Genomic DNA, 23,530 nt, shown 5'->3' with positions numbered 1-23,530 from the left:
TTTTTTTTTTTTTTTTTTTTTTTTTAAGATGGAGTCTCGCTCTGTCGCTCAGGCTGGAGTGCAGTGGCACGATCTCAGCTCACTGCAAGCTCTGCCTCCCAGGTTCATGCCATTCTCCTGCCTCAGCCTCCCGAGTAGCTGGGACTACAAGGCGCCCGCCATCACGCCCGGCTAATTTTTTGTATTTTTAGTAGAGACGGGGTTTCACTGTGTTAGCCAGGATGGTCTCGATCTCCTGACCTCATGATCCGCCCGCCTTGGCCTCCCAAAGTGCTGGGATTACAGGCATGAGCCACTGCGCCTGGCCTGTAATAATTCTATAAAGAGGAGCTTTTAATCTGCTTGGTTACCCAGTAGTATAGCTTGTGTAGAAAAAGTAGGGTAAAAGCAATTCTATTATTTTATTTATCAGTTTTCAAATAGTTGATTCACTGACATTCTTCAACAGTGACTGGTTAGTCTATGTATTTTTTAAAAATATTAGTATGAACTTACAGTTGTTTTTGTTTTTGTTTGTTTTTGAGATGAAGTCTTGCTTTTGTCACCTAGGGTGGAGTGCAATGGCATGGTTTCAGCTCACTGCAACCTCCACCTCCCGGGTTCAAGTGATTCTTCTTCTTCAGCTTCCCAAGTAGCTGGGACTACAGGCGCCCACCACCATGCCTGGCTAATTTTTGTATTTTTAGTAGAGACAGGGTTTCACCATGTTGTCCGTTATGGTCTCGAATTCCCGACCTTGCATGATCCTCCCACCTTGGCCTCCCACAGTGGTGGGATTACAGGTGTGAGCCACCACACCTGGCCTGAACTTACAGATTTAAATATATTTGATGTGATTTAATGCATTGCATTCATTATCTTTATTGATGCTCCGGTTCCATTTTTGGACTTTATTTAATTGGCTCCTAAGTTCTTTCGATATGACTCTAGTAGTGTCTAATAGATTCCTTGCTTACATCTGTGACAAATATTCTAGCTCATCTTGTTCATTTTATGCTTTGGACTTGGGACCAGCCATTTCTTCAGTGTACCCCGGTTCCTTTTAAATGGAAAATGGTGTCTGGAGACCACATTCTTGTCTCTAGGGATGTTCTTTTCTATTGGGTAAATCAAAGGATTCTGAAGAGTAAAATTATTCTGGCTAAATGTTGAGCATAAAGCATTGTGGTATTTAGCAAAAAGCTCTAGAGTGGGCATTAATTCCTCTGTTTATTCATTTAGCAAATATTTATTGCGTACCATGTGCCCTGCACTTTTTTATGTGCTGGAGGTATAACAGTGAACAGTGTAGGTAAAAACTCTGCCTTCATGGCAGCTTACAGCCTAGTTAACCCAGGATTCTTGTTGTAACTGTTGCTAATTATCTTGGCCAACGCCTTACCTTTTGGGGTTTTCCTCATTTACAAGATTATAAAATTGTACTAAGTGGTCTGGTAGTGTCTTCAGTTGAAAAGTTTAATAATTCTCTTTCTTGCCTCCATGCTTATTCAGTGTTTGTGGTGTCCCTCCCTCTCTTTTCCCTGTCCTTTTACAGAGATGACAGAAGAAGAACAGTTTGCTCTGGCTCTCAAAATGAGTGAGCAGGAAGCTAGGGAGGTGAACAGCCAGGAGGAGGAAGAAGAGGAGCTCTTGAGGAAAGCCATTGCTGAAAGCCTGAATGTAAATACACCATGTTGCAAAAGTTTGTGGAGATTGATCCGCAATATTTTTGACTTCTGTGGTGTTGCAGTTGCATTAGGAACCAGCTGTAGTCATTTATAGGGTTTTCACCTAACAAAAATTCTCATAGTAATTTTTTAAAGTCTGTGTTGAATTGTTGGTTAACCCAATTTGAAGTATTTTGTTAATTCTGTATGAAGGAGTTTTCTTCCACCCCATGGATTTTTCAGTTCGTGGTTGAAAGAATTATCATAAGTTGACAGCTTCTGAAAAGACTTACTGAATACCATGAACCCAAAAGGCAGCAAGATAAGATACTAACTTCTCTAGTTTTGTGGGAGAGCAAAAGGAATGAGAACTAGAGGTGGGTTATGGGAAGAAAGAACGGGCATTTGTTAAAAAATAATCAAATAAAGTTAAATTGTCATTTGAATATGCACAACTGAATTTTTTTTTTTTTTTTGGAGATAGAGTCTCACTCTGTTGCCCCGGCTGGAGTGCAGTGGCACAATCTCGGCTCACTGCAGCCTCCGCCTCCTGGGTTCAAGCAGTTCTCCTGCCTTAGCCTCCCAAGTAGCTGGGATTATAAGTGCCCACCACCACACCCAGCTAATTTTTTGTATTTTCAATAGAGACAGGGTTTCACCATGTTGGCCAGGCTGGTCTGGAACTCCTGACCTCAGGTGATCCGCCTGCCTCGGCCTCCCAAAGTGCTGGGATTACAAGCATTAGCCAGCTCGCCCAGCCTGAAATGATTTTAAATGTGAAGGATACTTGCCAGTGGCAGGTCCTGAACCATCTTTTTATGCCATTTGCCTCCCTATTTTAAAAAAGGGTTTAGTATAGTGATCTAGTACAACTTTGCACATAGACATTCAGTATATGCTGTGAAATTAAATTGAGCCATTTACATTTTAGAAAGAGAAACTCTTACGAACGGTGGCCTCCTATCTTGTCCTTCCTGTGACCCTTCATATATAGTTATTTTAATAATAAACCTGGTCTGGTATGGGATCACTTGTTTCAGAGTTGCCGGCCTTCTGATGCTTCCGCTACCAGATCTCGACCTCTGGCCACTGGACCGTCTTCCCAGTCCCACCAAGAGAAAACCACAGACTCTGGGCTCACTGAAGGCATGTCTCCCTGTTCTGACTCCTTCCATTCATCAAGTATAACTGTACCACAGGGATCTCATGCTGAGAGTAGATATACAGAAATACCCCAGATCCTTTTGGTGATAATAAAGAAGTTAAATCAGGAAGTAGTTGAGATCATAAGAATATCCGGCATACTTTTATCTCCAAGGAAAAACCAACATTTGGTTAAACCCAAAGAAGAGCCTTTCTTACCCATATTATGTAATTCTTGATAAGTGATAGCTTACCAAGCTCTCTTAATAAAAAAGTTTGTCCTTAGCCCTACTTTTTCTCAAATACCTACAGGCGTATGGCAGCTGGTACCTCCATCACTGTTTAAAGGCTCACATATCAGTCAGGGAAACGAGGCTGAGGAAAGAGAGGAGCCTTGGGACCACACTGAAAAAACTGAAGAGGAGCCGGTCTCTGGCAGCTCAGGAAGCTGGGACCAGTCAAGCCAGCCAGTGTTTGAGAATGTGAACGTTAAATCTTTTGACAGATGTACTGGCCACTTGGCTGAGCACACACAGTGTGGGAAGCCACAGGAAAGTACTGGGAGGGGTTCTGCTTTTCTCAAAGCTGCCCAGGGTAGCGGGGACACATCTAGGCACTGTCTACCTACCCTAGCAGATGCCAAAGGTCTCCAGGACACTGGGGGCACTGTGAACTACTTCTGGGGTATTCCATTCTGCCCTGATGGAGTAGACCCTAACCAGTATACCAAGGTCATTCTCTGCCAGTTGGAGGTTTATCAAAAGAGCCTGAAAATGGCTCAGAGGCAGCTCCTAAAAAAAAAAGGTTTTGGGGAACCAGTGTTACCTAGACCTCCTTCTCTGATCCAGAATGAATGTGGCCAAGGAGAGCAGGCTAGTGAAAAAAATGAATGCATCTCAGAAGATATGGGAGATGAAGACAAAGAGGAGAGGCAGGAGTCTAGGGCATCTGACTGGCACTCAAAAACCAAGGATTTCCAGGAAAGCTCAATTAAAAGCTTGAAAGAGAAACTTTTGTTGGAGGAAGAACCAACAACCAGTCATGGTCAGGTAAGGGTCAGTGATGCTGTAATTAAGGATGATTTATTCACAGATTAAAACAAGGATTATTTTAGCTGCCTGTTACTTTTGTGGTCTTCCCCTCCTTGATTATTAAAGTAATACATGTTCACTATAGAAAATTAGGAAAGTACAGGAGAGTATAAAGAAGAAAAAAACTACCTTTATTTTTTTCTTTGGGTTGGAGTCTCGCTCTGTGGCTCAGGCTGGAGTGCAGTGGTGCGATCTTCGGCTCACTGCAACCTCCATCTCCCGGGTTCAAGCAGTTCTCCTGCCTCAGCCTCCCAAGTAGCTGGGATTACGGGTGCCTGCCATTACGCCCTGCTAATTTTTGTATTTTTAGTAGAGACGGGGTTTTACCATGTTGGCTAGGCTGGTCTTGAACTCCTGACCTTGTGATCTGCACGCCTTGGCCTTCCAAAGTGTTGGGATTACAGGCATGAGCCACCACACCTGGCCAATCATCATTTCTGTGCATACAAAAATACATGAAAAAATTTTTTGAACAAAATGAAGACTCTTGTGTTTTAAGTTTTGTTCCTCTCCCTACTTTATAGTTTATCTTAGATCATTTCTTAATGGATGACGTATTCTACCATAGATAAACCATAATTTATTTTTTGTTAAAAAAAATTTTTTTTTTATAAAGGCAAGGTCTCACTCTGTCACCCAGGCTAGAGTGCACTGATGCCGTCTTGGGTCCCTGCAGCCTCCACCTCTGGGATCAAGTGATCCCCCAACCTCAGCCCCTCGCAATAGCTGGGACCATAGGTGCACGCTACCACGCCGAGCTAATTTTTGTATTTTTTGTAGAGATTGAGTTTCACCTTGTTGCCGAGGCTGGTCTTGAACTCCTGTACTCAAGCCATCCACCTACCTTGGTCTCCTAAAGTGTTGGCAATATAGGCATGAGCCAACACGCCTGGTTTAAAAATTTTTATTATTTCTAAAAGGTTAAATTTTTGAATAGGTAACAATATTCACATGGCTCAAAATTCAAAAATATATAAGTAAAAAGTCTTAACTTTTCTCCCTATCACCCAGCCAGCCAGTTCCCCTCTCTGGACTCAATTTGTGTTACTAGTTCTAGCATATCCTTCCAAGATACTTTATCTGGTACAAGCAGAATACATTTTCTTTTCCCTGCCTTCTTTTACACAAATGATTTACACATTATTTTCTACTTTTCTCGTTTAATATCCTAATGAGATCATTACTTAACAGTATATAAAGAATTTCTTCATGTTTGTTTTTTTTTTTTTGGGTGTGAAAAATACCATGTGTGGATTAGTCAGAGTTTGCTATTACAGATAGTAAAATGTCCAGAAGACATTTCATCCACGTGGAAGATATTTGTATTATATGATAATTTTCTGTAGCTGTAATTGGTGGACCAAAAAATGTATTTATAATTTCATTAGCTGTTGCCAAATTGCCCTCCATAGAGATCATATACATTTACATTCCCACTGGGCAGTGTATGAATACTAGTTTCTGCATACCCACGGTAATGCAGTATTGTCAGACTTCTTGATCTTTGCCAGTCTGAGAGATGAAAAATGGCGTCTCAGTGTAGTCTTAATTTGCATATCTCTTACTATTTGTGAGGCTGAACTTTTTTCTCACATGTCTAAGACCCATTTGTATTTCCTTTTCTGTCTGTTCGATCTTATCATTTTTTTCTTTTGATAATCTGTTGGTTTGTGGATACCTTTTTTTTTTTAAATTTTTATTATTATACTTTAGGCTTTAGGGTACATGTGCACAATGTGCAGGTTTGTTACATATGTATCCATGTGCCATGTTGGTTTGCTGCACCCACTAACTTGTCATTTAGCATTAGGTATTGTGGATACCTTTTATATAGTAGAGAAAGTAGTCCTTTGTGGTATGAAGTATGGATAGTTTCCCGGTTGTTTTTTCCCACTACATAATGGTGTATATTTATTATTTTGCTTGTAGTGGTTTTGAGTAATTTATTGAAACCAATCTTCATTTTGGTACATTTAGTTTGCTTTTTCTGATGTAGCTAGATTATATTGTATATGAAAGTTTTTATCTTCTTTTTCCCTTTGAATATTATAAAAGCAATAATATAAACTCTTTATATATAAATTGTAATTTTAAAGAGTATTCTGTTTTATGACTATACTGTTTTTTCTTGCTATTTCTGTTACCAGACTTTGACTTTTGGTTTTGTTTTACTATTACGTTATTCTGTCTTTCTTGTGTTATGATAAAAGTTCAAGAAATGGTAACTTTGAGGAGCTTCATAGAAAACATGGATTTGGAGTTGAGTTCTGATTTTTGTGTTTAAGTAATTTGTGTGTTTTTGAGCAAGTCACTTAACCTCTTTGAATCCCAGTTTTACGTCTATACAGTGGCAATAACAATTCCTTTCAACAGTTATTTTAATGATTAAAGTGAATTTGTGTAAAACGTCTACCGCAATGCTTAGCATAGGTACTGAACAACTGGTAATTCTCTCTAAGGGATCAAAGGTCATTCACTGGGGAGATGCCTCTAGGAATCATTATTTCCTAGTAACCAACTTCATTCACATTCTGGAAAGATTGTTGTCTGGGAAGAGAAGGCATTTTTATTTAAAGAAATTTTTTTTTCTGAAGGTATATCAGCAAAGAAGGCATTTTTAAGAAATAGTTATTTTAGTGACTGGTTTCTTTTCCAAAGGAAAGTTACATGATGCTTATGATAAATGTTTAGTTTGTTCTTTCCAATTCAGAGATGCTGCTTCTTAAAATAATACATTAACTCCAAAGAGTGACACTTAATGATTTATTGTAATTCAAGTTGTTAGCTTGAAAGATCCCGGGGGCCAGAGCTCTAGATCATAGACTTGTGTCAAGTTCTGTGTTGTGTCAAGTTTGAAAGTACTGCCTTTGCAGTAGCCTGGAAGAAGTCAAAATCTAGTGGATGGTCTTAATTAGATAGAAGTTCTTGTATAATAATAAAAAAAAAATTAGATTGAAGTTCTTTGACTCTTAACTTCATGACCAGGCCACCAAATACTACAGGTAGTATTATCAGTTGGTACTATTTGCTACAGTAAACTGAATTAAGCTAGCTTAATTAAAAAGAGGACTTGGCTAGGCACAATGGCTAATGCTTATAAGCCCTGCATTTTGGGAAGCTGAGGCAGGAGAAGTCATTTGAGCCTGGGAGTTTGAGACCAACCTAGGCAACATAGTGAGACCTTGTCTCTACTAAAATAAATAAATAAATACATAAAAATAAAAAAATTAAAAGAGGACTTTATAAGGAAATGAGGTATCTCAAAAGTTTTTTTTTTTTTTTTGATATGGCATCTCACTCTCGCGCAGGCTGGAGTGCAGTGGCGTAGTCTTGGCTCACTGCAAGCTCCACCTCTTGGGTTCACGCCATTCTCCTGCCTCAGCCTCCCGAGTAGCTGGGACTACAGGTGCCCACCATCACGCCTGGCTAATTCTTTATGTATTTTTAATAGAGATGGGGTTTCACCGTGTTAGCCAGGATGGTCTCGATCTCCTGACCTCGTGATCTGCCCGCCTTGGCCTCCCAAAGTGCTGGGATTACAGGTGTGAGCCACCGCGCCCGGCCTCAGAAGTTTTAAAATAGAACTATAACCAGGCCCAAAGAAGGTACTGGGCATCTGATTTTTTTGTATCTCATGGTTATATTGTGTCTGCTTCATTCTTCTCCCTGCAGACTTGGCATTCTTTGCTTTTGTTTTTCAGGTGTAGGTTGAAGACACTGATCCTATAGCTCTCAAACTTATTATGGGTTACAGGAGACTTAATCTCTCCCAATTCCAATTTTAAATTTTCAGGGAAAGGATTTATATCCCATTTGGTGTCGGTAGCCCAGTCAGCTGTGGCTTGACAGAGGTTACTTGTCAAATTGGCTGTGAGCCCACTGCTAATGGGAATGGGAGGGGTGAGGGACAGTCCTCAGTGAAAGCAGACAAGGCAGACAACCTAGTAAGATATAGACATTAACTTTAATTTTAGAAATCACTTGGAGATGTTAAAAAATGCTGGAAAGTTTAAAGAATATTACCTATTTTTTGTATGGTTCAGATCATATTATTTTTGTATCTTTAACATGTAAACATTTTCTCATGTTAAATTATATATTTCACTTTTAATGGCTATATTATATTCCAGTTTGTGAATTTACCATAATATTTTAAACATTTTTCTATTGCTGGATATTTCAGTTGTCATATCTTTCTATATGAAACTTTTCTTTATTCCTGATCAGTGTACTTAGTCGTGAGCCATAAAAATGATGGCTTAAAGAGTTATGAATATAAAGACTTGATATTTATTGCCAAATTGCTCGTCAGAAAGGCTTAAAATTTGTATTCTCTCCATTTGGCAATGTATGAGAATATCTAGTTCACTGCAGCCTTGCCAACAAATAGTTGTACCTTTAAAAAACAAACTTCAACTAATTTTATAGGCAAATAATGAAAGTCCTATGATTGTAATTTTACCTCTCAATCTTTTGCTTTCAGGAAATGTGGGTAGAAAGAATTCGTTTGTTAAACATTCTCTATTGAACACAGCTTTGGTGGAGCTGCCTGTATTTGAGACTTCTTGGTTGGTAGAGATAGCAAGAGAGTCTCAAAAATAGAGACTCAGAAAAACATTCACTATGGGGCACATAACTTAGTCTATAGTAAGGTTATTAAAACTTTAGAATCAGATGATAACTGGTTTTTGGCATCACTGAGACAAGATAAAGTTGCTAATGAAGGCCTGTAGATCACCTTGAGAGCATTATGGCAAGGAGTTGGAAAGGGTAGTATGTTAATGTGGTTACTACTTTTCAGAATCTGATTCTTAATTTTTCAGTCCAGATGTTGGAATTTTTTTTTTTTTTATCAGAAATGACCAGATTGCGTGGGGTTGTGAGAACTGATTTGCCAAACTTCACGCTGATATATATATATATACAAAATGACAATTTATTAATTTATTATGGAATAGAGACATTTTCAGTGACCAGAATACTCAGACCTGTTTCTACTGTCTTCTAGAATGACAGTGTCTGGAGGGTTGAAATAATCAGAAAATGGAATTTTTAAGGGATGGATCAACTAGTCTGTGGAAAAACCTAATAAACTACCACTGTCACACAATAGAGGACATTTCTATGATGACCACATGATTTATCTATTCATTTTCAATTTTTTTTTCTTTTTTTTAAAGATGGAGTTTCACTCTGTCACCCAGGCTGGAGTGCAGTGACACGATCTCGGCTCACTGCAACCTCCACCTCCCGGGTTCAAGTGATTCTCCTGCCTTAGCCTCCCGAGTAGCTGGGGTCACAGGCACGCACCACCACGCCTGGCTAATTTTTGTATTTTTGTAGAGACGGGGTTTCACCATGTTGGCCAGTCTGGTCTCGAACTCCTGGCCTCAAGGCATCCACCCACCTTGGCCTCCCAAAGTTCTGGGGTTACAGACATGAGCCACTGTGCCCAGCCCCATTTTCACTTTTAAGTATTAAAAAATTCCCTTTGATAATAATTCTTTGAATTTTTTTTTTTAAGATTCGATGCGGCCGGGCGCGGTGGCTCACGCTTGTAATCCCAGCACTTTGGGAGGCCGAGGCGGGCGGATCGCAAGGTCAGGAGATCGAGACCACGATGAAACCCCGTCTCTACTAAAAATACAAAAAATTAGCCGGGCGTGGTGGCGGGCGCCTGTAGTCCCAGCTACTCGGAGAGGCTGAGGCAGGAGAATGGCGTGAACCTGGGAGGCGGAGCTTGCAGTGAGCCGAGATTGCGCCACTGCACTCCAGCCTGGGCGACAGAGTGAGACTCCGTCTCAAAAATAGGCCGGGCGCGGTGGCTCATGCTTGTAATCCCAGCACTTTGGGAGGCCGAGGCGGGCGGATCACGAGGTCAGGAGATCGAGACCACGGTGAAACCCCGTCTCTACTAAAAATACAAAAAATTAGCCGGGCGTGGTGGCGGGCGCCTGTAGTCCCAGCTACTCGGAGAGGCTGAGGCAGGAGAATGGCGTGAACCCGGGAGGCGGAGCTTGCAGTGAGCCGAGATTGCGCCACTGCACTCCAGCCTGGGCGACAGAGTGAGACTCCGTCTCAAAAATAGGCCGGGCGCGGTGGCTCATGCTTGTAATCCCAGCATTTTGGGAGGCCGAGGCGGGCGGATCACGAGGTCAGGAGATCGAGACCACGGTGAAACCCCGTCTCTACTAAAAATACAAAAAATTAGCCGGGCGTGGTGGCGGGCGCCTGTAGTCCCAGCTACTCGGAGAGGCTGAGGCAGGAGAATGGCATGAACCCAGGAGGCAGAGCTTGCAGTGAGCCAAGATTGAGCCACTGCACTCCAGCCTGGGTGAAAAAGCGAGACTCCGTCTCAAAAAAAAAAAAAAAAAAAAAAAAAGATTCAATGCAAGTCATCCCTTCCTTATTAACATATTATTTCTCCAGGAAGAAGATGTCTTGATTAGGCCATAGCTTCCTTAAATTTTTATTTCTGCCATGCTTTCCTGTTTACCTTGATTACATTTGGGTAGTCTAAATTTTATTTGCTTATTTTGCTGTCCTATGTTCATATTCTGGAAGAACCTCACTTTATGTTCAGATTACTGCCATTGAGGTATAAATTTCTAAATTAAAATAATGTATTGAAATGAAGACGTTCTTGGGATTCTACATTGAAATGATTAGGAAGAGGATCATCTGAGTAAGCAATATAATAGTAGTTTTTAGCGTGTGGATTTGAGTCAGGCAAGTCTCAGCTCTACGATTTTGACCAACTATATGATTTGGGGCAAATTAACCTCTTGAAGTTTCACTTATTTTTAAAATAATTTAATGGTTTTTGCTTCTTAAGTTGCTTGTGAGAATTAAAGGAGATAAGGAATGTAAAGTGATTAGCACAGGCCTGGCACTGAATAGAAGCACAATGATTTTGTTTGTTTGAGACAGTTTCACTCTTGTTGCCCAGGCTGGAGTGTAATAGCGCGATCTCGGCTCACTGCAACCTCTACCTTCTGGGTTCAAGCGATTCTGCTGTCTCAGCCTCCCGAGTAGCTGGGATTAGAGGCGTGAGCCACCATGCCCGGCTAATTTTGTATTTTTAGTAGAGATAGGGTTTCTCCATGTTGGTCAGGCTGGTCTTGAACTCCTGACCTCAGGTGATCCGCCCGCCTCGGCCTCCCAAAGTGCTGGGATTACAGGCGTGAGCCATCGCGCCTGGCCGAAGCACAATATTTTTTTTAAACAATTACACTGAGAAGGTTTGAGATATGCTTTAGCCTAAGGCAGAGATGGAGGTGCCTTATAACTAACTTACTAGTGCTTTGATTGCATCTAAAGACCAAGGCTAGTCATTATAAAATTATGTTAAATGGACACTAGGTGTCAGCATCCTCTTTCTCTCTCTCTCTCGTCTTTCTTTCTTTCTGAGAGTTCAATAAAAACCTTATCACCCCTGAGTTCAAAGGAAGAGACAGGTTAAGTATTTATTGCTGTTGTATTTTAGTCCTTTGGTAATTTGGTTGTCTTATTTTTCATAATGACTATATTCCCTATTATTGTACAACTTTCCTTTTGACTGAAAACTCAACTATTCCTGATTTTTAAGTGTATTTCATCATTTACTTGAATGGTAGCGAGATTGATAAAGAGATGCCTAACTTGTTTAGGTTATTCATATCTGATTAGGAAACTTTGAAAACTTCAGCTGGTAGCTTTATGTCTAGTGGAAGAAGCCTCACAGTCCAGGCACTTCCTCAGAAGTCTGCCTAAGGCAGCAGTAGCTGCTTTTTCTGTGATCTTCTGTGCATGTATGTTTAATGAGTTGGTATTTGCACCAACTCTACCATTAATCAATGAAAATAATTTTTGAATCAATGAAAATAATCTTTCCTTATGTAGTCCCTATTCATTACATTTCTGAAAAGATAATCCTGTAGCCAGATATAAAAACCATAGTGGCAGATTTGTAGCAAAAAGAATCTTTGTAACCTTCCCTTTTGATGTCCTATGTTATGGCTTGGTTTTTCTCAGAGATCATAGATTGCAGTGTTTATCTCAAGTCAGTATTTCCTTTGAAAATTGAACTTTTCTCTATATTTTCCTTTCCCCTTACGCAAACTTTTTGATTGTTTTTCTAAAATCATAATTCATTTGACTTACCAATTAATATCGATATAGGTCTTGCATGTTATGAAGTGCATTGCGTACATTATTTTGTTTAATTTTCACAACACTCTGTGAGGCAATTGTTAATACCCATTTTAAGATGAGGAAAGAGATTCAGATGTCACTTACCCAATCACAAAGTTAGTAAGTAATTTAGTTCTGATTTAAATACCAGTCTTCTGACTTTACAGGATGTGCTTGTTTTACTGAAACTTACTGGCTTATGGAAAATATTTTCTTCTTGTTAATTGTTGAGGGAGAACATTGAACAATTAAATTTTTTTAAAACAGGAAGAGAAGCCAGTTCACCTGTGCCTGTATATTTAAGATACTACGTATTTCTTTGCAGTCTTCCCAAAGGATTGTTGAAGAAACTTCTGAAGAGGGAAACTCTGTACCTGCTTCACAAAGGTGAGAGATCATATGTTTCTATGAATTCTCCTCTGATGGTTGCCAGCATAAGGGAGATGAACCACATGAGTGAGACTGTACGTGGACAGCTTGCCAGAGAACTTTCAGCTCTTTTATAAGTGAAGACTAGGAGAAATTTTATTATTATCTCTAAGTTCTCAGATGTGCATCTCATAGAAGCTCAGAATATTAAGAGCTGGAAGAGATCCTAGAGGTCATCTTGTCCAGGCCAGCTATCTTGGCATAAATCTCATTTACATTATTTCTGAAAAGCGGTCACATCCTGCAATTCTCTTAACGAATTACACTAGTTTTCTATAACAATTTGAAGGCTCTAGACTGACTTCTTTATAGTCCTTCTATTCTTAGCCCCTTTCTCTTTTTTCCCCAACTCTGCTTATGCTTATTTTTTCTGTATATCTAAACCTTATACATCTTTTAAATTTACTCTTGAGACTTACATCCTATTTGAAGTCTTCATATTATTCAGTCCACACAGGGCCTGTGTCACTCTCACTGTCTGTCCTGTGCCACTTTTAATCCATTTGTGCCTCCTATCTCCTGTAAACGATTGTATTTGCATTACCTCCTCCATTGTTCTTGCTGATTGATTGATGGGCTTACCTTCTGAGTCTTCTTACTTTAATAATAGATAGCAGTTGATTAATTATAAACTGCACTATTAACTGGAACATGCTTCCAGTTACTTTCCACTTGCCCTTTTTATCTGGTAGTTGAGTTTTGAGACTTTCTCAAGAGCTTAATTTTGAACTGCATGACTGTGTTCTCCCATATGAGAGTTGAAGCCCAATTGCCATTTGCTGTAGTCAAGGTGGTGGTCTTTCTTAGGCTTCTGGTTGATAGTACTTGGTATTCCTTCCAGGGCTAAAGAATATGGCTTTGGTTTGATTTTCCTGCTGTTAAGACAGTTTTGGAAGTGGTTTTAACAGAGTAGGCCTTTACTCCCTGTAGGCCTCTCTGCTTTATTGTGGTGAGCCTTGTGCAGAGCAGATGTAGGTTTTAATAAATGATTATACACTTTGTCACCAGTAGAGAGTTGGAATCGCAGGCAATGTGGTTTGACTTCAAATTGATTAGCCCATTTTATAAATGTCAGAAAATTGTTTTGTGATGGACCCTTTGAATAGAGCACTAATGTTACATGCAGAGTAAACTGTGTCTGGCTGGGGTTTATAACAAATGCTATGAGATGTTTTATTTAGAGAGAAATCACTTGTGGTTTTCTGTCAGGATTTAGTTATTTATCATGAGTTCAGTTGTAGCTATTCTCTCTTCTCTGTGATTCTTGGTTGTTGTGAGGATTTTTGTTTTTGAGCATCCTCTTGCATACTTGATCAAACTAATCATAAAGCCCTGTGAAGCATGAGGGGGCTAGCTCAGATGCTCAGATCAGCTATGTGTTCCTATGTCAGGAAGAGATTGCACTCCATGAGCAGTCAGGGAAAATCAGAAGGTTGGATGAAGGAAGCCATTCATAATTAAGTTTTTGTTAGAAAAGAGATTCAATTTATGTGGGCAGATTTTTGCTGTAGGGCAGTTTGGAATTGTATTTTATTTTTGTTGCATGGAAAGCAACATCTTGAGATAAAGAGGAGATTTAACTGCAAAAGGAAGAGAAAGTATGTTGTCAGAAGAATCTCTGTGTCTTGGCAGTTTACAAATCTCTAGCCTTCAGAAGGCTGAGATGGAGGCTATAAAACACCTTTGACATCCTTATATTGGAGTGGAGTTTTTGTCTTCTGTGATATTCACAGACAGTTCTTACCCTTCCTTTGTGAAAACTCCAAAAGGGAATTTGTTTTCATTCAGTGATTTCACTGGAACTGAATTTGTAAGCGTATTTATTTTCCTTATTTCTGGCCTAGAGTTTTCAGTACTGATTCCTTGCTTTCCTGTTGTGCTTTTGTGGTATTAGGCAGCAAGTATCTGTGATTACCTGTGGCTTTGTGAGTGACTCACCATTGCTTTTGGCTCTGTGTTCTGATTTATTTTACTGGGAATTCATTTGGGATTTTGTTCTCTTTCAGTGTTGCTGCTTTGACCAGTATGAGAAGCTTAGTCCTTATGCCAGAGAGTTCTGCAGAAGAAATCACTGTTTGTCCTGGTAAGTACCCCACTGTGATTTTACTGAATTTCTGATACCTATCTACCTTTTCTTGCCTATTAATTTTCCTCTGACTCTTCAAACCTGCTCTCTGGAGGTTTATATGTAATTGATACGTGTATGTACATGTCTCCACACTCGTATATGTATACACATATAGTTGTTTTTATTGGCCATTGACTTTTATTCTCAATCTTTTCTCTCCTTAGGGGTAATTTAGTTTTGAAATTAACATGACTTTTTTGTCTCCTTGATTGTTTACAGGCCTCATCAGAGATGGCAGCAAAGCATCAGGAATAGCATTTACTTAACTGTACATTCAGAGCCTTTTGTTATTTAATTTGTTTAAATTATTTTAAATTGTTTTAAATTATTTTGTCACCCAGCCTGGAGTGCGGTGGTGTAATCATAGCTCACTGCAGCCTTGAACTTCGGGGCTTAAGTGATTCTCCCTCCTTGGCCTCCCAAAGTGCTGAGATTACAGATGTGAGCCACTGTGCCTGGACTTCACAGCCTTTTAGTAGTTAGTTTTTATATTGCCATTTGTTGGGGTCTTACTGCATAGGAGGTCCAGAAATTGAGTTTTGTGCATGTTCTGTCATTATTTTTAATCTTAGACCTAAGATGCTTAACCTCATTAAGTGCTTTAGTTTGCTTTTTGTTAATTGTAAAAATTAAAAGATATTTACTTTGTTTTAGGCAGAAGAGATGCTCATTCAAAGTTGCACATGGATAGATTTAGATATACAAAATAATGTAAAATGAACTAAGATACATACCATCTAAGAAACTCCTGAATCATTGTAATATGAAGTGTTATTTTGTGATATGAACCACTACTTTCTAAGGAATTTGTTTTAGACTATATTTTCCTTTCTGGCTTTTCTGAAAAGATCATTAGCCTCATTCCTGTGAGATTGAGGGACTTCCTACTGATGTTTAACTTTGAACAGCAAGTATACAGATGTTGCCATAAGTCACATCTGGTTTTCCCTCAGGTCTCATATAGCCTATAAGGATTGGAGATAATCATAGTTTTCTTATTTTGGTTTCCTTCAATTTTTCCCGCAGAGACTCAAACTTAGTTTGCATGTAATCTAGGAAAGACCTATAAATATTTTTAAACATCTGGCAGTCTATCATAAAGGTCTTTATTTATTTTAAAAATTGAACTATGTTGGCTTTTTTCTTTTTTTTTTTGAGACGGAGTTTTGCCCAGGCTGGAGTGCAGTGGCGCAGTCATGGCTCACTAACTGTAACCTTGAACTCCTTGGCTCAAATGATCCTCACTCCTCAGCCTCCCGAGTAGCTAGGGCTACAGGCATGTGCCACCACACCTAATTTTAAAAATTATTATTATTATTTTTTTTTAGTAGAGATGAGGTCTTGGTGTGTTTCCCAGGCTGACCTCAAACTCCTGAGCTCAAGTAATCCTCCCGCTTTGGCTTCCTAAAGTGCTGGGGATTATAGGCATGAACCATCGTGCTCAGCCTACGTTGGTTTTTATTGAAAGTGGCTCCTTAATTCATCTGAAATGTATTTGGATTACTGCCTAACAATACCCACTAAGAGACTACACTACCGAGTGCTCAGATTTTGGCAAGAGCACTCAAGAATGCTGTGCTACCTTTGTGAAAAGAAAGCTTTCCCCCTCTGTCTGGGACTACTGACTTCCTAGAAGGAAATCACTCAGTCTGTTTAGGATGATGGCGTGTGACATCACCATGGGATCTTGCAGGAGGAACCCACAAATATATTGATCTTGAAAGGCCTAGTTAATGAGAGGGAAAAGCAGGCCTTTCATACTGAGGTTAGATAGCTTTTATGATCATGACTTGCTGTCATTAGCCTGCTAATTAAGTCCAACTGTTTGCTGACATAAACCACTTCTAAATGAGATTGCAAAAGGTATTCATTACATTAATGTTCCTTTTGCTAAGAAAATATAACTACTTCACCATGAAGCCAAACTCCTGGGTTTCTTTTTAAATATATAATTTGGAAGTTATATATATAAATTATCTGAAAAAATTTGTTCCAAATGGGTGAAACACATATTTAGTGTAGTAGTCTGTTACCTGTTTACTTTTGTTTCATATTTCTGACAGTTCAAGAGTCTAATATTTAAGATTACAGTATCTTTTTAGTGTTACTCACTTAGTTGAAGAAGCAGGATTATAGCCTTGTGCCTACATTTTGCATGCTTCTAGCATTGCTTATTTCCAAGAAGCTAATGCCCTCTTAGTTGGACATTTCAGCCATTCCCAGAAAGCATAATTGAAGACTTTTTATTATTGCAATAATCTAAGCAGTGAATGGTTCTTATTTTTAAATATACTGAATATCTTTTTGAAAATACCTTTAGGGAAAGTTGACAGAGAGGATTTTGAAGTTTATGTGCTGTAAGCCTTTTTCCAATAAGGTGGGGTGTGTGTGTGTCTGTGTGTGTGTGTGTCCAGTTTTCAAAAAAATTTGTGGTGTATTAAAATATAGTTAATTCTAGAAATGTATTTAATCCTTTCTTAATGATTCAGAAGATACATTAGAAACTTGCAGATGCTCTATTTGCCTGACATTGGCCATTTATTGTTTTGTGAAGCAAAGTGCTAGTTAGAGGTACAGCAGGTATAGTGTCAGATAACAGAGAACTTACTGGATTTGCATTCTGAAATAAATTTCTGGTTTTAGTTTGGGTTCCTGTATCAAAATACTCTAGGCTGAGTGGGTTATAAGCAACATAAATTTATTTCTCACAGTTCTGGGGGCTGGAGAGTCTAAGATCAAGGAGTTGGCAGAATCAGTGTCTGGTGAGAGCCAGACAACTTCCCGTTGTGTCCTCACATGGGGGAAACAGGATGAGAGAGCTCTTTGGGGTCCCTTATAGAAGGGCACTAATCCCATTCTTTTCAGGGAAGGCCCTATGCTCATGACCTAATTACCTTCCAAAGGTCCCATTTCCTAATATTACCACATTAGGGGCTGGGATTTCAACATACGAAGTTTGGGAGGTACGCAAACATTCAGTGTGTAATGTTTCTTTTCCAGATACATTGGTGGTTTTGAAAGATAATTACTATTTTTTGTTGTTGTTATATTAAGTGATGTGTCTACAGCAGAAGTTGGCAAACTTTTTTGTTGTTGTTGTTGGTGAGGCAGGGTCTCCCTCTGTAACTCAGGTTGGAGTGCAGTGGTGTGATCATAGCTCATTACAACCTTGAACTGACCTCAAGTGATCCTCCCACCTCGTCTTCCCAAAGCATTGGGATTGCAGGCATGAGTGACTGTGCCCAGCCAAACTTTTTAAAAATAAAGACTAGATAGGAAATATTTTAGGCCCTGTGGGCCATATAGTCTGTTGAGACTATTTGGTTCTGCCATTTTAGTGCAAAAACAGCCATAGACAGTACATAGATGAATGAGCATGGCTGGGTTCCAATAAAACCTTACTTAGAAAAATAGGCAGCTGACAGGATTTGGCCCATGAGCTGTATCTAGTTTTCTGGCCCCTGAACTAGACTACAAGGGAACCCATCTTACATTTTCATATTACTGATAGCGAGTATAATGCCTGGGACTTGATGTTCAAAATATTTGTTGAATTGATAGATGCTGCTTAAAGAATATATTAAAGAAAGGCGTATCTTTGTCTAGAATGTATATTCTATTTCTGGTCCCAGTTTCTGTTTTTGCTAATCATCTCTTTAACCTCAGCACTAACATTGGCAGGTTCTTGTCTTCTGTCAAATCAGTATACTTTAAAACTAGAATTACAGTGGAAATAAGCCAGTTGATCAGTTGGTCAATGAATAAACAAATTGTGATATATCTATACAGTGGAATGCTACTCAGCAGCAAAAAGTATGAACTGTTGATATTATATGACAACATGGGTCCATCTCAGAGACATTATACTAAGTAAAAGAAGCTGGACACAAAAGACATGTGATTCTATTTATATGACATTCTAGAAAAGACAAAATTATAGGAACATAAAGTAAACTGGTCATTGTAAAGAGTTCATTGCAGTGACCAAAGAGGTAGGAGATTGACTGCAGAGGGGTACAGAGAACTTTTTGGGGTGTTGGAAATGTTTTATATCTTGATTATGGTAGAGGTTACATGGTATAAATGGTAGTATATAAATGGTATACATTTGTCAAAACATATTAAACTGTATACTGAAAATTTATGAATTCTGTTATTTGTAAATTATGCCTCAGTAAAGCTTTAAGAAGAAACAAACTAGATCTAGTAATATATTGCCACCACAGTATTGTCATATCCTAAACTTTAGGGGAAAATAGACATGTTTTTTTTTTAATTATGAAAACACAAAATGAAAATTAATGGGATTTTAACTTTTTTAAATTACAGAGACACAGCTAAGTTCCTCTGAAACTTTTGACCTTGAAAGAGAAGTCTCTCCAGGTAGCAGAGATATCTTGGATGGAGTCAGAATAATAATGGCAGATAAGGAGGTGAATATTTTGCTCTATATTTTTTCTCAGTGGTTTCTTTCTGTTGGTAGTCCTCTCTCTGATGCAACGTTGACATTGGCTGAAAAGATTTAGGTGGCAGGGGGTTTTAGTTTTGGGGGTTCTTATGTCAGGGAGAGATTTTTATAGTTAAGATTAGTTCAGCATTGTTTCTAAAAATAACAGTAGTTAGCATTTCTTGAGTACTTTTGTATGCATTATTATTTCTATTAGAGATGGGGAAACAGAGGCTTAGGATGTTTAATTTGCTCTAAATCATACTACTAATAATGGTAGAGATATAATTTGAACACGGGTTTGAATCCAAAGTTATAGGGCATTTTTTATTATGTACCAATAAGTAACAGACACAGTCTTGGAAAAAATTACTATATTTATACTATGATGTATACATAACTTTCAGCCCTAATTTGATCAGAAATGCAAAGTCAAGGTAGCTGTCTGATAAAATAAACGAATCTATTTGCATCATTACCTTTACTCACTTTACGTATCTGGCAGTAACCATAAAGCTGATTGATACAAGTTCATACTTCTGATTAAGATTCTCGGTGTGTATATTTTTCCTTTTCTTTTCTTTTTTTTTTTTTTCTTTTTTCTTTTTTTTTTGGGATGGAGTTTCACTCTGTTGCCCAGGCTGGAGTGCAGTGGCATGATATCGGCTCACTGCAACCTCTACCTCCCCGGGCCAAGTGTTTCTCCTGCCTCAGCCACCCAAGTAGCTGAGATTACAGGCGCACGACACCACCCTCAGCTAATTTTTATATTTTTAATAGAGACGGGGTTTCACCACGTTGGCCAGGCTGGTATTGAACTCCTGACCTCAAGTGATCTGTCTACCTTAGCCTCCCAAAGTGCTGAGATTACAGGCATGAGCCACCGTGCCTGGTCCTCAGTGTGTATTTTTAATGTTGAGTCTAACAAAACAGTTTACCTGGAATTCCTTTAAAAATTTTAAAATCTTAAAAATCTGTTGCTGTCAGAAGCAACCTGAGAGTTAGCCAAATTCCTCAGTAGAAATAAAGATTTTGGTTACATTGGTGTATGCTTTCTTATCCTGCGCACCTTAAGAAAGGTTCCTTTTTGGCCAGGCGCAGTGGCTCATGCCTGTAATCTGAGCACTTTGGGAGGCTGAGGCAGGCGGATCACGAAGTCAAGAGATTGAGACCATCCTGGCCAACATGGTGAAACCCTGTCTCTACTAAAAATACAAAAATTAGCCGGGCGTGGTGGTGCGCATCTGTAGACTCAGCTATTTGGGAGGCTGAGGCAGTAGAATGGCTTGAACCTGGGAGTTGCAGGTTGCAGTGAGCCGAGATCGTGCCACTGCACTCCAGCCTGGCAACAGAGCAAGATTCCGTCTCAAAAAAAAAAAAAAAAAAAAAAAAAGAAAGGTTCCCTTTTATATTCTGGAATTTTTTTTTTTTTCCTCCTCAAGACAAAGTCTTGCTCTTGTCTCCCAGGCTGGAGTGCAGTGATGCGATCTTGGCTCACTGCAATCTCCGCCTCCTGAGTTTTTAGTGATTCTCATGCCTCAGCCTCCCGAGTAACTAGGATTACAGGTGCCCGCCACCATGCCCAGCTAATTTTTGTATTTTAGTAGAGATGGGGCTTTACCATGTTGGCCAGGCTGGTCTCAAACTCCTGACCTCAGGTGATCCACTAGGCCTCCCAAAGTGCTCGGATTACAGGCGTCAGCCACCGTGCCTGGCCTGGGATTTTTAAAAAACAGTTTTTACAGTAGAAGTTAGATCCTCTCCCTGGTCTCTGCACTGCAGGTAACTGGGTAAATATTCTGCCTTCTTGAATTATGCACACTGCCTGGTTCTCTGGAACCTGATCTGTCACAATTGACCAAGATTCCCTGATGCCAGTGGTGGTAGGAAAGACATGACACTCCCTGCTGCAGATTGACTGATGACAGATCCTGCTCCATAATGTCAAAATGGCCTCTGGATTGTTTTCTCAGGAAGAAACAGAATCTTCTAAATGGGAATGAGGGAACAGAATATTATTACCATAGTCATCCTAACATACAGAAGAAGCCCTTAGTTAAGGCTGATTTCATACCCATCCATGACTGCAGACGAGACTATTCTTTGTTTGGGTCAAAGAGCATGAACCCTGTTTAGAATTTATGGTGTACATGTCTGTGCTATATATCAAATAGATGGAATCGTAATAGCCTTTCTCACGTTGAATGTCCTCTTTTTGGTGTTGCTGTTTGCTGATATCTGTGGATGTCTCCAGTCTTAGAAGTTTCCATTAAAAGAAGTTAGATATACTGTAGATTTTAAATCATGTACTAGTTACAAGTCACTTATTAGACAGAATGGAACATTTTATGTGCACAAAGATAGTATAAAGGATGTGGACTCTTGCCATTGGGATCTGTGTAGGTCATTTGTCCTAAAATTTCTTGTTTACTGGAAGGTGGTATGGTGTAGTACAAGGAGCTTGAGCATTGCAATTAGAAGACATGGCTTTAAATCCCAACTCCACCATGTTTTGAATGTTGCGCAAATTAATCGCTTTATTCATTCACTAGGCAGCTATTTATAGTTTGTATACTTTGTGCCAGTCATTGTGTCAGACTCTTGGGATACAAAGATAAATAAGAAAAACAGTCCTTGCACTCAGAGGGTTCTGGTAAGAGAGGAGACAGACATATAAACAGATAATTATAATTATAATGTGGTCTGACAAAGGTAATGATGGATTCCTAGGGCATTAGGGAAGCACAGAAGAGAAATGCTTTTCTGAATTTGAGTTCTTCATATGTAAAATGGAGGCAGAAATATCTATTTTACTCAGTTGGTTTGCAGGTGAAATTAGATAAAGAATATAAAACACGTAGCAGAGATTTGTCACAAGTAGAAGTATCATGTGGAAAGTCATATTATTTTACTACTTTGTAATATATTACTGTTTATTAGTTTACTAATGACAGAGAATTGCTTAATAGTATTTGAGGTATTTGGAAGTACCCATGGCACAACTGTATGTAGTCCCTCTTGATTTCTGACAATAGTCAGCTTTCTTTGGAAATAGTGTTTCTGAATATCTTGCCTGAGAGTTTCCCTTAGTTGGAGTCTTAGATAAATATCCTATTCTCCGAAGAGCTAATAGAAGTTATTCGGAGTCCTCCAGAGCTAGTTTAGTCAGTTAAGTTTTTAAGTAAACTATGTTAAGAGTCATGTGGTGAGAAGGGGAAGATCCAGAACAAGGAGGTTTCTAAGCTACACATAATTGGGTGGGGGAAGGATGGAGAATTTGGTGATTTGCAGGACATGCTTTTGTTTTCACTGGGTTCATTTCTCTTGAAGTGAGGTGTATTTTTTTTTTTTTTAAGTCTGAAGTTAAGATGTTGAGATTCAGTATCTAAGTACCTCTTTTGAAAAATAGTTGTATAATTTTTTTTTTTTTTTTGAGACGGAGTCTCGCCCTGTCGCCTGGGCTGGAGTTCAGTGGCTCAGTCTCAGCTCTGCAAGCTCCGCCTCCCGGGTTCACACCATTCTCCTGCCTCAGCCTCCCGAGTAGCTGGGATTACAGGCGCCTGCCACCACACCTGGCTAATTTTTTGTGTTTTTAGTAGAGTCAGGGTTTCACCGTGTTAGCCAGTATGGTCTCCATCTGCTGACCTCATGATCCACCCACCTCGGCCTCCCAAAGTGCTGGGAGTACAGGCATGAGCCACGGCGCCTGGCTGAAAAATAGTTGTATAATATTTTAAAAGAAGTAGAAGGGGAGGGGGGAGGGATAGCATTAGGAGATATACCTAATGTAAATGACGAGTTAATGGGTGCAGCACACCAACATGGCACGTATATGCATATGTAACAAACCAGCACGTTGTGCACATGTACCGTAGAACTTAAAAAAAAAAAAAAAAAAAGTAGACGCAACTCTGCAAAGAAATCCCTGACTGCATGGTCCTAATACAAGCTACTTTGCTTGCCTTTTTGCCCCTTGAGGTTCTTCCATAGTAGTTAATACTTAAATAGACTTTTTAAATGATGCTGGGAAAAAATACCTTATTTTAACATAAAAATGTTCTGAAACCTTCAGGGTTGCCTATGAACAGTGGTTGGAAGTGGGCTTATATTCATAATAAGACAATTGACTACTCCCTCTTGAATACATTAATAGTTAAAGGTACAGTCTCTGCATTGTATAGAGCTGTGATGAATACAAAGGAGTATAATGCTCAATGTGAGCACCAGTGACACATTTGCGTCATATAACATTTGTGCGCTTAGTGAACTTGAGAAGGCCAAGTAACTGCCCATTCACCACTAACTTTAAGTAATTCAAGACTACTTGCAAATTTTAGGGTATATTGATCCCCTTTACACCCCTGCCATCCTTCTGCTCAAACAGCTTTGCTATTTTTCTCTTTTCTTTTCTTTTCCTTTTCTTTTCTTATCTTTTTTGAGACTGGGTCTCCCTCTGTTGCCTAGGCTGGAGTGC

General features: G+C 39.2%; 1 protein-coding gene across 12 annotated transcripts in view; it reads left to right on the top strand.

Annotated features, from left to right (window-relative positions):
- UIMC1 (ubiquitin interaction motif containing 1) overlaps positions 1 to 23,530 on the top strand; it is a 124,996-nt gene that overhangs the window by 53,317 nt on the left and 48,149 nt on the right. For 5 of the 12 annotated variants that reach the window (XM_063642521.1, XM_063642520.1, XM_063642519.1 and 2 more), the window contains exons 4-9: positions 1,535 to 1,659; positions 2,687 to 2,792; positions 3,102 to 3,838; positions 12,378 to 12,439; positions 14,488 to 14,564; positions 18,939 to 19,042. In XM_063642521.1, the coding sequence (XP_063498591.1) occupies positions 1,535 to 1,659; positions 2,687 to 2,792; positions 3,102 to 3,838; positions 12,378 to 12,439; positions 14,488 to 14,564; positions 18,939 to 19,042 (1,211 nt within the window). Of the gene's footprint in view, positions 1 to 1,534; positions 1,660 to 2,686; positions 2,793 to 3,095; positions 3,839 to 12,377; positions 12,440 to 14,487; positions 14,565 to 18,938; positions 19,043 to 23,530 lie in introns of all 12 variants that reach the window. The other 7 variants (XM_063642524.1, XM_063642522.1, XM_055285116.2 and 4 more) reach the window with 2 other exon arrangements.

This window comes from Symphalangus syndactylus, chromosome 7 (assembly GCF_028878055.3).
Source record: "Symphalangus syndactylus isolate Jambi chromosome 7, NHGRI_mSymSyn1-v2.1_pri, whole genome shotgun sequence".
NCBI classification, from domain to species: Eukaryota; Metazoa; Chordata; class Mammalia; order Primates; family Hylobatidae; genus Symphalangus; species Symphalangus syndactylus.
Note: the sequence above shows the minus strand (reverse complement) of the source record. Positions and strands in the feature narration are given on the sequence as shown.